The sequence below is a fragment of the Cannabis sativa genome, chromosome 3 (genome assembly GCF_029168945.1).
Source record: "Cannabis sativa cultivar Pink pepper isolate KNU-18-1 chromosome 3, ASM2916894v1, whole genome shotgun sequence".
Classification (NCBI taxonomy): domain Eukaryota; kingdom Viridiplantae; phylum Streptophyta; class Magnoliopsida; order Rosales; family Cannabaceae; genus Cannabis; species Cannabis sativa.
The window spans coordinates 2,986,014-2,998,987 of NC_083603.1; the positions used below are offsets into that span (position 1 = coordinate 2,986,014).

The 12,974-nt window shown below is 33.9% G+C and overlaps 1 protein-coding gene across 2 annotated transcripts; it reads right to left on the reverse strand.

Moving 5' to 3' along the window:
- Nucleotides 1-3,837: 3,837 nt before the first annotated feature.
- On the reverse strand, nt 3,838-7,822 carry LOC115709549 (uncharacterized). 2 transcript variants are annotated; one of them, XM_030637675.2, is made up of 10 exons: nt 7,524-7,822; nt 7,310-7,441; nt 6,511-6,726; nt 6,239-6,421; nt 5,562-5,783; nt 5,329-5,445; nt 5,095-5,238; nt 4,873-4,974; nt 4,592-4,660; nt 3,838-4,272 (listed from the first exon to the last, which is right to left on the reverse strand). In XM_030637675.2, exons 1-10 carry the CDS (start codon nt 7,692-7,694, stop codon nt 4,045-4,047), a joined length of 1,584 nt encoding a protein of 527 aa, XP_030493535.2. In that variant the 5' UTR covers nt 7,695-7,822; the 3' UTR covers nt 3,838-4,044. The 2 variants fall into 2 exon arrangements, with proteins under 2 accessions (XP_030493535.2, XP_030493534.2); XM_030637674.2 differs by having other exon boundaries at nt 7,310-7,444.
- Nucleotides 7,823-12,974: the final 5,152 nt, after the last annotated feature.

Here is a 12,974-nt window from a genome sequence, read left to right on the forward strand (position 1 = left end):
GGTTTTTAAATGAATAGTGATGAGAGCCTAACATTTATTTATTTTTTTTTTTGGAAGAAAGGAAAATTTTTTATTTATCAACAACCACCACTTACAAACAGAGAGCCAAACTCAACAATTAAAGATTGCTCAACATATTGACAATGCTTTTCTCTCTAGAACTCAATTTAGCATGGTTACAGATAGTAATTCTAGCTTTCAAACTAAGTTTAACCAAGCTACTAATGGCCTTGGCGGATCCACAAGCTTTTTCAAAGACACACCTATTTCGATTGCACCAAACATGGTACACTACTCCTGCCACCACAGCTGAGGTAATGTTACTGAGCAAACCTGTCCCTTTGTTACAAATTCTATTCAATCAATCAGTTATATTTAGCGGCCAGTTAAAATGCCCCAACCAACTTTTGATTTCAACAATCACTCTCTTAGTAAAAATGCAGTCAAAAAACAAAGGAGAATGAGACTCTTGCATCAAATCACACACCAGGCAGCTTGTGGAGTTGAGAGGAATTACCTTTGCTAGCCGGTCACGAGTCTGGAGGTTCCCATTGATAGCTTGCCATAAAATAAATCGGTGTTTTGGCATTTTAAGCTTGTGCCAAACATCCTTGTGGTAGAGGACTTGAGGAGCCGAGATTAAGGAGTTGTAGAATTTACCAATTCTGAATTTCCCAGAGATACCAACATCATAAACAACCTGTTTGTCAATCTTATCCCTAAGATTAACAAGTTTTCTGAAGTACCAACTCATATCTTGGCAAGGGGTAAACGACCAAAAGTCTTTTTCTTTCATATAAACAACATCCACCCAACGAATCCAAAGACTATCTTGCTTTGTGGACAAAGCCCAGATGTATCTAGCCATCATTGCTACATTCCATTTTTGACTCTCTCTGAAACCAATACCCCCATGGTTTTTAGGTAAGCAAATTTTCTCCCAAGAAGAGAAATGAAGCTTTCTCTGATTCAATGAGTTACCCCATAAGAAGTTCCTACACAGTTTGTCAATCTCCTTCGAAACTTTTTGTGGCAGAATAAAAATGCTCATCCAATAGCTTCGAATCCCCAGTAAGACAGAGTTAATGAGTTGAGCTTTACCTGCAAAGGAAAGATGTCGACTGCTCCAACAGTGAAGATTCTTTTGAATCTTGTCTATGGTCCCCCCACAGTCTGAAGCTTTCCATTTAGTTGGTCGAAGATTGACCCCTAAATATTTCAAGGGAAAAGAGCCCTCTTCCATCTTTGCTATTCCTTTCAAGAGCTTTTTTGTATCATCAGAAATACCTCCAAAATAAATGGAGGATTTAGTAGCATTGGCTGTTAAGCCAGTGGCATTACAAAACTCTGTAAAAGCTTGTTGTGTGATGTTCAAGGAAGAGGCATTACCCTTGCAAAAAATTACCAGGTCATCTGCAAAACACAAGTTAATCAGCTTCAAAGATTTGCACATTGGGTGGTATCCAAACCCCTTGGAGTTTGAGGCATGGATAAGTAAACGAGTGAGGTACTCCATCACAAGAACAAAGAGCAGGGGGGAGATGGGATCCCCTTGTCTAAGCCCTTTTTTTCCTTGGAAAGTCCCATGAAGTCTCCCATTCAACATTAAAGTGTATGAGGTGTCACAAAGACAAACCATAATCCACTTAATGAATTTTGTAGGGAAACAAAGGCCTTTAAGTAGATCCACAATGAACTCCCAATCAACAGTATCATAGGCTTTGCTTAGATCCACCTTCATTAGACACCTAGCCGAGATGTGTTTCCTCGTATAGCCTTTAAGTAAGTCTTGAAAAATTAAAACATTGTGGGCAAGACTCCTTTTCCTCACGAAGGCACCTTGGTTGCTATGAATTAGATCTGGTAACACCTCACTTAGTCTAGAGCAAATCATTTTAGAAATACACTTGTATAAAGTGTTGCAGCAAGCAATTGGTCTATAGTCTATAGCAGAGGCCGGAGAATCTACTTTAGGGACCAAAGATATGGTAGTTTTATTTAAATGAGCAGGAATGATATCTTTGTCAAAAAAAGAAAGGATAGCCACTGAAATACTTAAATACTTACATTATTTTACATACTTAAATACTTACATTATTTTCAAGATGGGCATTCAAGATGGTTCGGGCTTTGTGTTGGGCTCTTCAGTTGTCCCTCTTGATCTAACACTTGAAACTCATATGCCGAGCCGACCGTAAGTATAAACGTGTTAAGTTCGTGCTTAGGATTCATGTTTTTTAAAAGGCCCAAAATAAAAAACAAAATGCCTCATTAAATTTTTATTTAATTAAAATTAAGTGTATTATAAATAAAAAATATGCATAGCTTGGTTGGCTTAGGATTATGACACATTATACAATGATGTCGGTTTGAGTCTCATAACACTCTTTCTCAATATTTTATATATATATATATATATCTATATATATTTCTAAAAGTGATGATCCCAAAATTTAAATCGCCTTAGGCCTACCTACCCTGCCCATATGGCAGAAGCCTTCGCTGTTCGACAATGATATCTTTCTGTGATCCTAAAAAGTAAAAACGGATTGTCTTATAGTGGTCGATGTCATCAATAACACTGTGAGGCTTGTCCTAGAAGGCATATCACACTTGTGCAAGGAATCAACTAATATTTCGATTGTGCATCATAATGTATTAGCTAATTTTGTGGCTTATTCTCTTACTAAGTTAGCTCTTTATTTTTCTTCCGCTAGAGTTTGGTGCCTTGACCAACTGTCATATACTTATATTATGAGACTGCTATGAGGTAGAGTTTAGCTGTTTTTTATAATAGCTTTTAAACTAAAATGTAATTTATTTAGGTAGTGTTGGACAATACTAGTGCTTTAATAATTTAATTATGTTCACCTACCTTTTTTTATCAAGAAAAATCAACTGAACAGAATACAAACAAACAAATCAGTAAAGACTAAAAAGAAGCCTAAAAAAAACAACTCCTTTTACTCAATTTAAGATTTGAGTAATTAGTAGTTGTTAAAAGGAGTTCATATTTTTTCCTTTAGTGCTATACAATTTGTAATGCATCATACACTTAATTTCTTTCACTATGTACACAATTGTATAAGAATAACTCTCATAGAAGCACTTATTTCAGTTAAGCCAAATACCATGCACTGCAGCTGCAACGATTGCATTCACTACAAAAGCCAAATGACATTATCTTGTGCTATTAATTCAATTTTTTCAACTATCAAAACTCAAAGACCAAACTTGAAAACCCAACCGATGAAACATAGAACTCACAACTCTATTTGAGAAAGAGCAGTCAAAGAAAAAATAGAAATGACTCCCTTTCTCCAGACCACAAACTGGCAATCAAGAGAGTTTATAGGAATATGTTCACCTACCTTTCCTTTACTCTTTATAAATAAATATATTTTGTACATAACCACATTATGCGCGACCTAATTGGTAACCCGAGTGGATCTTGAGAATTTTTAAATGTTTGGTAAAGCCTCACGCTTTAGGTCTCTACTTCACGATCTCGTTCTTGCTAATTGTTTAGTTGGAACTCAAATGACACTCTTCATTGCTGGTAGAGACAACCCCAATAGAATTTTGGAGAACATTCTTAAGCCAAGAAAGAAGTTCTAAAGTTCCATCGAAAAAAGTAGTTTGTATCGTTAAGGAAGGGCGTGTAGCCCCTTTCGCCTCTCCTATTAGTTCGGAGAAAATGATATGAAAAAAAAAATAAGAAAAAGAAAATTGCTATGAAATTACTAAAGAAGGCATACAAATAACATTTCAATTGAAAAGATTTTAGATCTCATTTCTGTAATAAAAGACCAAAAAAATAAACACTAAAACCTGTAATTATGTCTAAAAAAGACTCAACTTTTATTTTCCTTTTCAGTTTTATCTTCAATGAGAGGAGATAAATCAAAAGACAAAAAGGGGGCACAAAGCCTATTCCACCATCAACAAGTGGAGCCTTGTTTGAACCTTGGTACAACATTTTGCTTCTATATTGGTTTTCAATGTTATAAAAAATATTATAAATAAACAACAAATTGAAAATTCCTAACACTTTCCATTGACCAATTTCACAGCTTTCTCAGTGGTTAGAGCCAAATCAACAGCTGTTCCAACATAGCTGTGTGGGGTTAGTTTCAATAGTTCTGTCTTTGCTTCATTAGGTAACTCCAAACCTTCAATGAACTCTCTTATACTTTCCTTGTTAACCGCTCGTCCTCGTGTAAGTTCCTTGAGCTTCTCGTATGGTTCAGGAACACCGTATCTTCGCATTACCTAAAAATCAAATTTCGCAATCCAAACCCCGTAAGAGAAAATGCATCCATCAACACTTCTTTGGATAATGTATCGAAATTATTCTCTACTATCGGAAATTCTCAACACCCTCGTCTAGATACCAAAAAGAGATCATTTTGCAAAAACACTATCAAAAGAAAGTCTTTTTACAAAGTAACATTATAAAATAGTCAATTTTCACTAATTACTCGATTTGTGAAAAGCCACCTATGGATAAAACTAGTATGGCTCCTACAGTAAATATAGGTTGGAGACGAAGAAACAAAGTTATTGCAAACGAAAGAAAGATGTTACTTACAGTTTGGATGGGTTCGGCAAGCACCTCCCAACAATTGTCCAAGTCCTCACTCAAGCGAGCAACATTCACCTAAATCGCAAGACAAATTATCAGAAAAATATTCCCTGTGTGGATGCACTTTTGTCAGTTTTTCTTCTGTTGTAAAAGCTTAAAGATGGCGCCTTTGCAGTTTCGTGTTTAACAGAAATTTCTAAATCATATTGATGAATGATTAAATCAACACTAACATAAAGATTAATAATAAAGAAGCCTAACATTGTCAAAGTTCATATCATACATACCTGAAGTTTTGTAATTCCTTGGAGTGTACTTTTATATGCGAGAAGAGAGTGTCCCAATCCAACACCCATATTTCTCAAGACCGTTGAATCGGTTAAGTCACGCTGCAAAGTACCGCAATATTAGTACTAAAACTATCAAAAGGGCAAGAAGCAAAACCGTGTTTCATGAACAGGAAAATGGAAGAAAGAATCGAGTTCAAACAGGAATCGGAGCAACTTTACCTGAAATCGAGAGATGGGCAACTTTGTACTCAAGTGAGAAAGAGTTCCATTAGCCACACCGAGATTGCCTTCACTATTTTCAAAATCAATTGGGTTCACTTTGTGAGGCATAGTTGAAGATCCAATCTCTCCAGCCTTAGTTATCTGCTCAAGATTTGAACATAAAAAGTAAAATTTCTTGAAAGAGAATAAAAACTACTTGCAAGTTGATACATTGTACCTCAAAACACTCACTTGTTTAAAGTAACCCCATGAGATATAGCCCCATATATCTCGATCGAAATCAATCAATATATTGTTAAGTCGATAAATTGCATGAAACAATTTCGCCATATAGTCATGTGTCTCAATCTGCAAAAGCAAAAGATTAAATAAATATAACATCAGAGCATTCAAAACATGCATGATAACACCAACACCGACTTTAATGCTTAAAAATGGGCTCGAAAAAATGAAAAGAAACTAACCTGACTAACATACGCATTGAAACTCAATCCAAGAGATGTGATAAACTCTTCAGCAATCTGGGGCCAATCAATCGAAGGATATGCAACAAGATGGGCATTGTAATTACCAACGGCACCAGCAAATTTCCCCATTATCTCAACCTGAGAAATATCCCTTCTTTCTCTACTTAACCTAACAGCAAATATCGCCATTTCCTTCCCCAAAGTTGTCGGTGAAGCTGGCTACAGTTTCGAAATAAAAGGTGCTGATATTAACCATACAATAAGATATAATTACATGAGTAAGAAAAACTCATGGACACAGTTTTATCAAAGTAGTCATTAAAAAATCTGCCTAATTCTTCACAATCACAGAAATAGCCTTTAAAACTATGTGATAGTAGAATTATTTTAAGATAATATGATCTTGTTTTTTTCTTTTTCTTTTTCTTTTTCCTTGAAAACCCAATTTCATTTTTCTAAGACACTAGATTGATTAGGTGATATGGTGGAGATTTCTTTATTAAATTATTTTGGAAATTTATGAAGTTGCTTGCTTTTATACTTTTTCTCTCCTAATTCAATAAAAATGACTTCTTTAAACTCATAGAATGATGTGTTTTGTTGCTTCTTGCCTGTTGTTTTTGTTAATCGGATCGAATCTAACAATGATGATTTTTCAAAGAAATAGCTTTTACCTGTCCATGGGTGCGAGAAAGCATCGAAATATGAGCATTGTCCTCAGCCATTTTACCAATTGCCCCAATCAAATCATCAACAACAGGTAATATGGTATTGTCCAAAGCTTCTTTCAACATCAATGCATGAGCAAGATTGTTGATATCTTCAGATGTGCATGAGAAATGAAAAAATTCAAGCACCTTCAAGGCAAAGAAATCAATACTTAGATAATTCTCAGAACATTCAAAATACTCTTTTTTTTTTCAATCTACTAAAGAAAATTCCAAACCTTTGCAATCTCGGCATGAGACTCGCATTTCTGTTTCAAGAAATATTCCACTGCCTTGACATCATGGTTTGTAACTCTCTCAATTTTTTTTATCTCCAAAGCATCATCTACTGTGAATTCATCAATAACACCTTGCAAAAAAGACCTAGCATCATCACTAAAGCTAGGCACTTCTTCCACTCCTGGAATTTGTGAAAGTTTTATCAACCATTGGACCTGAAATAAATATGAAAATTCACTAATCAACAGAACAATAAACCCGAAAAAATTACATTTCTACACTATAAGCATCATAAAGAATAAAACTAAGCTAAAATTCAATAAAAGCTAGCTGAACTAATCAGTGAAACCATAATGCTTATCAATAAATTACTTATATAGCCTAACAAAAATCCGCTATCCATAATTCCAAACCTCAACCAATCCGAACCAAACCATTTGAGACCGAACCAAATGAATATGGTGTCAGCAGTTTGCTCAATTCCGATAATTTATAATTCTCTAGTTTGGTCACCATTTTAAAATTCTCACTAGCGATTCAAACCAAACCAATTGTTTTGACAATGTATTTTTTTTTCTATTGTTAAATTTTGAAAAGTAGAAAAAGAACAATTACATAAAAGAAAACATTAGAACAATTACAAAATACAAACTATAAACTAATTTGTTCTTAAGTTGATTGGTTCCAAAAAAATGAAAATCTGGACCAAAGCAATCTGCGAACAACCCCTAACCCTAATTCTTTTCTTGAATCATGGAACATAAAAAGAGAGAGAACAAAGTTGAGAAATTTTCAAACCTCAACTAAAACCCTATAATAAATAAGGGCAAATTCACTCATATAAGGAGCCAAGTCCTTGACTTTTCCCCAATACCGACCATCCAAAGGCGATAAAGCTGTCAAATTCGAATACTCCAGTTCTCTGGACATCTTCTGCATCATCATCAAAACAATATATTAAACACAAAATCAAATAGTAAACAAAACAATTAGAACAAATGCAAAAACAAACCTTTTGTGTTGCGGTGATGTTGAATTCTTTAAGAGTTGCTTTCAAAGGAAATGGGTTGTTCCGAGGTTGAGGAAGAAGAAAGAGGGTTGAAGATGAAGTTGAAGAGTGAATGGGTCTGAGAAATTTAGTTGGGATAGTATTGAGAGAAAGAGAAGAGGTTCCCAAATCCATGGCTGAAGCTCTGGTTTTGAAGGGCACCGGAGGAGAGATTGACCACCGGTGTGAGGCGGAACGAGTGTGAAGAGTGAAGGGTTTAGGAGGCTTTGTATTGGAGTGGACTGAGGTTTTGTGAACACAATTTTTCAAGGAATAATTAATTATTATTATTATTATTGGGTAAAAATTTTATATTTTTAGTTTTAATGATTTTTTTTTATATATTTTTATAATTGTTTTTATAAAAACAATACGAAAATAATAAAAAAATTACATAAAAATAATATAAAAATAACATCTAAATAATACCAAAATAACAATAAAAAATAATATACAAATAATAAAAAATCAATAACAAACTAACAAGAATACAACATAAAAAGACTGTATTTTCTGTAAATAAAATTAAAAAAAATAATAAAAATATTTAAATTTCTACAAAATCGTATTTAAGTAATTTTTTTTTTTTTGTTTTTGTGTATTTGTGAAATAATCCCATTTTTCAATTTATTTCTATTTTGTTTTATTTTCAATTTCAATTTTTTTATTAGAAAAAGAGTAAATACCATTTTACACTCTAAGTTTTGCAAAAGTTACTAATTTGACCATCTGTTTTGTTAAATGACAAAATGCATCCTGTATTTTTCAAAATAATACAAATAGGACATTTTTTTGTCAAAATAAAATTTAATAATAATCTAATTTAGAGTTATTATGACAAAACCAAGCGTATTTTCTGTATCTGTTCGTGCTAAAAATTATCTTTAAATTTGTTATATTAAAAAATTTATCGAAAATTGTGCAAGATTATTTATGCTTAAGGTCCTAATTAAAAGGCTCTATTAATTTCAAATGTTTTTTTTAATTATCATTATCATTATTATTATTTTACTACACAAAAACTCCTTAAGTTTTAAAAAATGATATTTTCTATATCTTTTATACAAGTTCTACATTGTTTAGAGTTTAGAGAAAAAAAAGAATAGAGGCTTATTCAAAAATATGATAATTTTGAAAGTACTAGAGAAAAGATGTATATTGTTGTAAGGGATTTTTTTTTGGACTTTGGGCTGGATTCAAGCACAATTCTGGTCCAAGCTAGTTTTATATAAATAGAATACCTAAAAAAAAAAAAATCAAAATAATTACAAAAATAAAGAGATATTTTGGTCCAATTCTTTTTTTTTTTATATATGAATTCATAAAATTTTAAATATTTTTACGGTTTATAAATTTTTATTTACACAAATGATTATTAATTTTTCATATTTTTTTTTTATTGTAATCTTATATTATTTTTTAGATGTTATTTTTATATTTATATTATTTTTATATGACACCTTAAAATTGAAAAAAAAAAATTGCAAAAATGTAATAAAAAATTATTACCATAAAAATATTAAATATTTGCCAAAAGTAATAATTTATGTAAGTTTCGCTTATGTAAAAATAATGTATTGGTATTGGATTTTGGACTCCCTAAAATTTAAAGGCGACTCTAAGGATGTGACACCATTAAATTCATATGGATAAATACTATTTTGGATCCTGTGTTTTACGAAAGTGACCAATTGGATCCTCTATTTTGTTAAATGACAAAATAAACTCTGTATTTTCTAAAATGGTACAAATGGGATCCTGAATTGATTTTTTGTCGTAATAAAATTTAATAATAAACCGATCTAAATGTGTTATGACAAAACTATTTAAATTTTTTGTATTTGTTCGTATTAGCAATTGTCTTCAAGTTGGTTATATTAAAAAAATTGTCAAAAATTGTAACGTTCCCACTTCAAGCCTCCATTGGGCCCTTACACCCACGAAATGAATGACTCTTAAACACGAGTACGTCACTCTGGCTGCTTCCTGGATTGATGACTGATCCTACAGACCAACACGAGTGTTTCCAACGTGCTTTGTCCTCACTCGCACGCTCCCTGGGAAAACTTTCCAGGAGGTCATCCATCCTGAAATTACTCCAGGTCAAGCACACTTAACTGTGGAGTTCTTTCGAGATGGGCTACTGAAAAACAAGATGCACCTTGTTGATATAGGTAGTACCAATCAATCTATTTATGCTCTCTTCAACTGTGCAGTCTCATACCTACATAGTCTCAGAATCATCCCACTTGACCTTCCCCAGGCGGTGTAGAATTGCACAACTTACCCGGTGTTTCCCCTTACGGATCACGGGACTACTAACTATCACAAAAATTAAGCTCAAAGTTCTATTTTTACCATTTTGAAACATACATGGTCCATTGGGTGGATCAAGAGTACTGTATGAATCCAAAAAAAGGATATTTGGAAAATGATTTGGAAAGGAGAGATTCATTCAAGGCTTTTTGTGTCCCTATGGAGGATTTTGAATGAAGTCATCCCCACTCGTAACAAGCTGCCTTTTGCTGGAGATAAGCAATGCCTTCTTTGTGGTGTTGAGCAAGAGACATGTCTCCATATTTTCAGAGAGTGTGGTGTTTCCAGGGCCCTTTGGATCTCTGGAAGTTTTCCTTTGTTGATTGGAAATTTCCCTGGTTCGACAATGCTAGAATTTGTGGAGCATGTGTTGATAGCTATTCCGAGTAGTACCCGTGCATCCTTCTTGGTGTATATGGCGTCTGTCTTTGAAGAAGTTTGGAGATTAAGAAACGGAATCCTGTTTAAAGAAGTTCAGACAAGTTTATTACCAGCGATCATGCGTATTATAAAGAATTTGGTGACTTTATGAGCCATCCTGAGCTTGTGGAGCCAAAGCTTAGTGTCCCTAAACTGTCCTTTTGCAAGTCCAAAAAGGACTTTGATCTCGTACTAGTCACTGATGCAGCCTAGTCATCTGATTTGACTGGTTTGGCCGTGGTCTTGATCAATGTGGAAGATGGATCCTGGATGTATAAGGTGGAGTTAGCAACTGCTGGTTCTGCATGCTGAAACTAGAGCAATATGGTTGGTTATCTCTTGGGTCAAGCAAAGGACAAATTCAAGAATACTGATTTGCTCAGATTGTTTGACTGCTATTCAGGCACTGGATAAGGGGAAGTGTGTGCCTAATTGTAAGTTTCTTAATGTCTCTCTTTCGATGTTAGATTTAGTTAAAACTTTTCGAGTTTGTAGTTTTTCTTATGTTAATCGTTCGGAACTGGTTTTTGTTGATGGATTGGCTAAAAGTGTTAAAGGTTCCACACTTTCTGCTGGTATTTACCAAGGGGAGGGCATTTCCCCTGTGATGCCCATCGTTTTCTCTCAGTAATGAACTTTTAAGTTCTTTCAAAAAAAAAAAAACAAAAACAAAAAAAAACAAAACAAAACAAAAAGTCCAGTTAGTAACTTTTGTAAAATATAAGGTCCAAAAGGATATTTACCCAATTCATATACTATTGGAAATTGAACAATAAGCATAAAAAGTGTTGTAAAATCACGCCAAAAAACATATATACTATAAAGATGCATTTTTTAGAAGACAATGTTTTAAAAGCTAGAATGCTTCTAATTTGTCTATCTTTGAAACAATTCATCAATACATCTATAACTAATGGGAAATTTCAATTTTTGACCCTAATAATACAACCTATATCAAAATTTATACCCCTTTATAATTTGTACAAATTTAGTCCATTAATTACATGAACTTCCCATTTTACCCTTTTTTTTAAAAAAAAAAATAAAAAACAAAAGCTAAAATCTGAAAGTGTATTTCTCTCTCTCTCTCTTCCCTCTTCCCTCTCTCTCTCGTGCACCACTCTCTCTCTAGGAAAAAATTTGAAAAATTTATGAAAAACCGAAGCTGAAATCCGTCCCACACGATATTATTTGCTGTTGCATGGTTGTTTTCTCGGTGGGTGTTGGTGGAAAACCGAAGCACAATACAACATCACTCAAGAATCTTACACCATTATAATGGGTAAGTTGCATTTTAAGCATTTTGTTTGACTTTATGTAGTTTAAAATTGTTATACGTGTGTTTATTGTTGGAACTGCTGTTTTTTGGTCTGAAATTGTTGAGATCTGGCAGATCTGGTTTTCAGTCGATTTCTGGGTTTTCCAGTGTTATCGATGATATGTCGATGAAATGTCGATGGTTTGTCGATGATTATGGAGGAAAGGTCAGTGACGACCATTATCGACGTTATGTCGACATGATGTCGACATGTTATCGACATCATGCAACCAACTTTGGGATTAACTATTTGTCGACATTTTGTCGACATGTTTGTCGACAGAATGTCGACAACAAGCATTTTTTGTTGTTTTTGAGAAGTTATCGATATTTTGTCGACATGATGTCGACAAAATATCGATGCAATGGAAAAATACCGTAGATAAAACATAAACATAACATTGACAGAAAATAAACTTCATTAAAAATAACAAAAAAAAAACAGAAAATATAAGTTCATAAAAATTAAAAAAAAACATTAAATAAAACCCACAAACCATAACATAAGAAATTATTTTTTTTTAAATTCTTTGGCTTGTGGGTGAGCCTTGCAATACTTGCATAATGTTCCAGGCTTCACCGGTTTACCGTTGAAGATGCCCAGTTTGCAACGACGGCATCCTTCGGGGAACCCAGGTGGTGGAGCCGGCCATTCGCCAGTTTTTGCAAATTCTCTTTCAAGTTGCATGAACCTGAACTCGTTACCGTTTCGCTCTCTTTCGAAAGCTCGAGCGGCGTCCAAAACTTTCTGCATTGCAGGAGTAACTTCGCCAACATCATCCTCCTGCTTCAGCTCCTCAGGAGTTAGGATGGGGTATTTGCCGTTCTTTCTTGGGGCCATATTTGAAACTTAAGAGAATAAGAGAAAATTTTTAAGAGTAAGAGATAGGTAGAATACAAGAGCACTTATGAATAAGATTTCCCTTTGCTTTTATAGAGCAGTAAAAATGTTGGGAATGTATGAAAATTTAATGGTCATTAAATGCGTAACTGTACAGGGAAAAACGCATGAAATGGCGTATTTATCGACAGAATGTCGATACTATGTCGACATCTTATCGACAACATGCCAATTTAGTGTCACTGCTACCACATTTGTCGACGACATGTCGACTTCATGTCGATATGTTTTCGATAGGACACGTGTCTGACATGCAACGTTTCAGTTGAGAAGGGTTGTTGGGAACGTATGTAAAATTTATTAACATTTAATGTGCAACCGTTTCTGTTGTCGATATAATGTCGATGGTATGTCGATAGTATGTCGATGACGAGCATGGTTGTTGTTTTTGTCGATTGTATGTCGATATTATGTCGACACAATGTCGACAATCAGTGCCCTAATTTCTGGTATTGTGCTT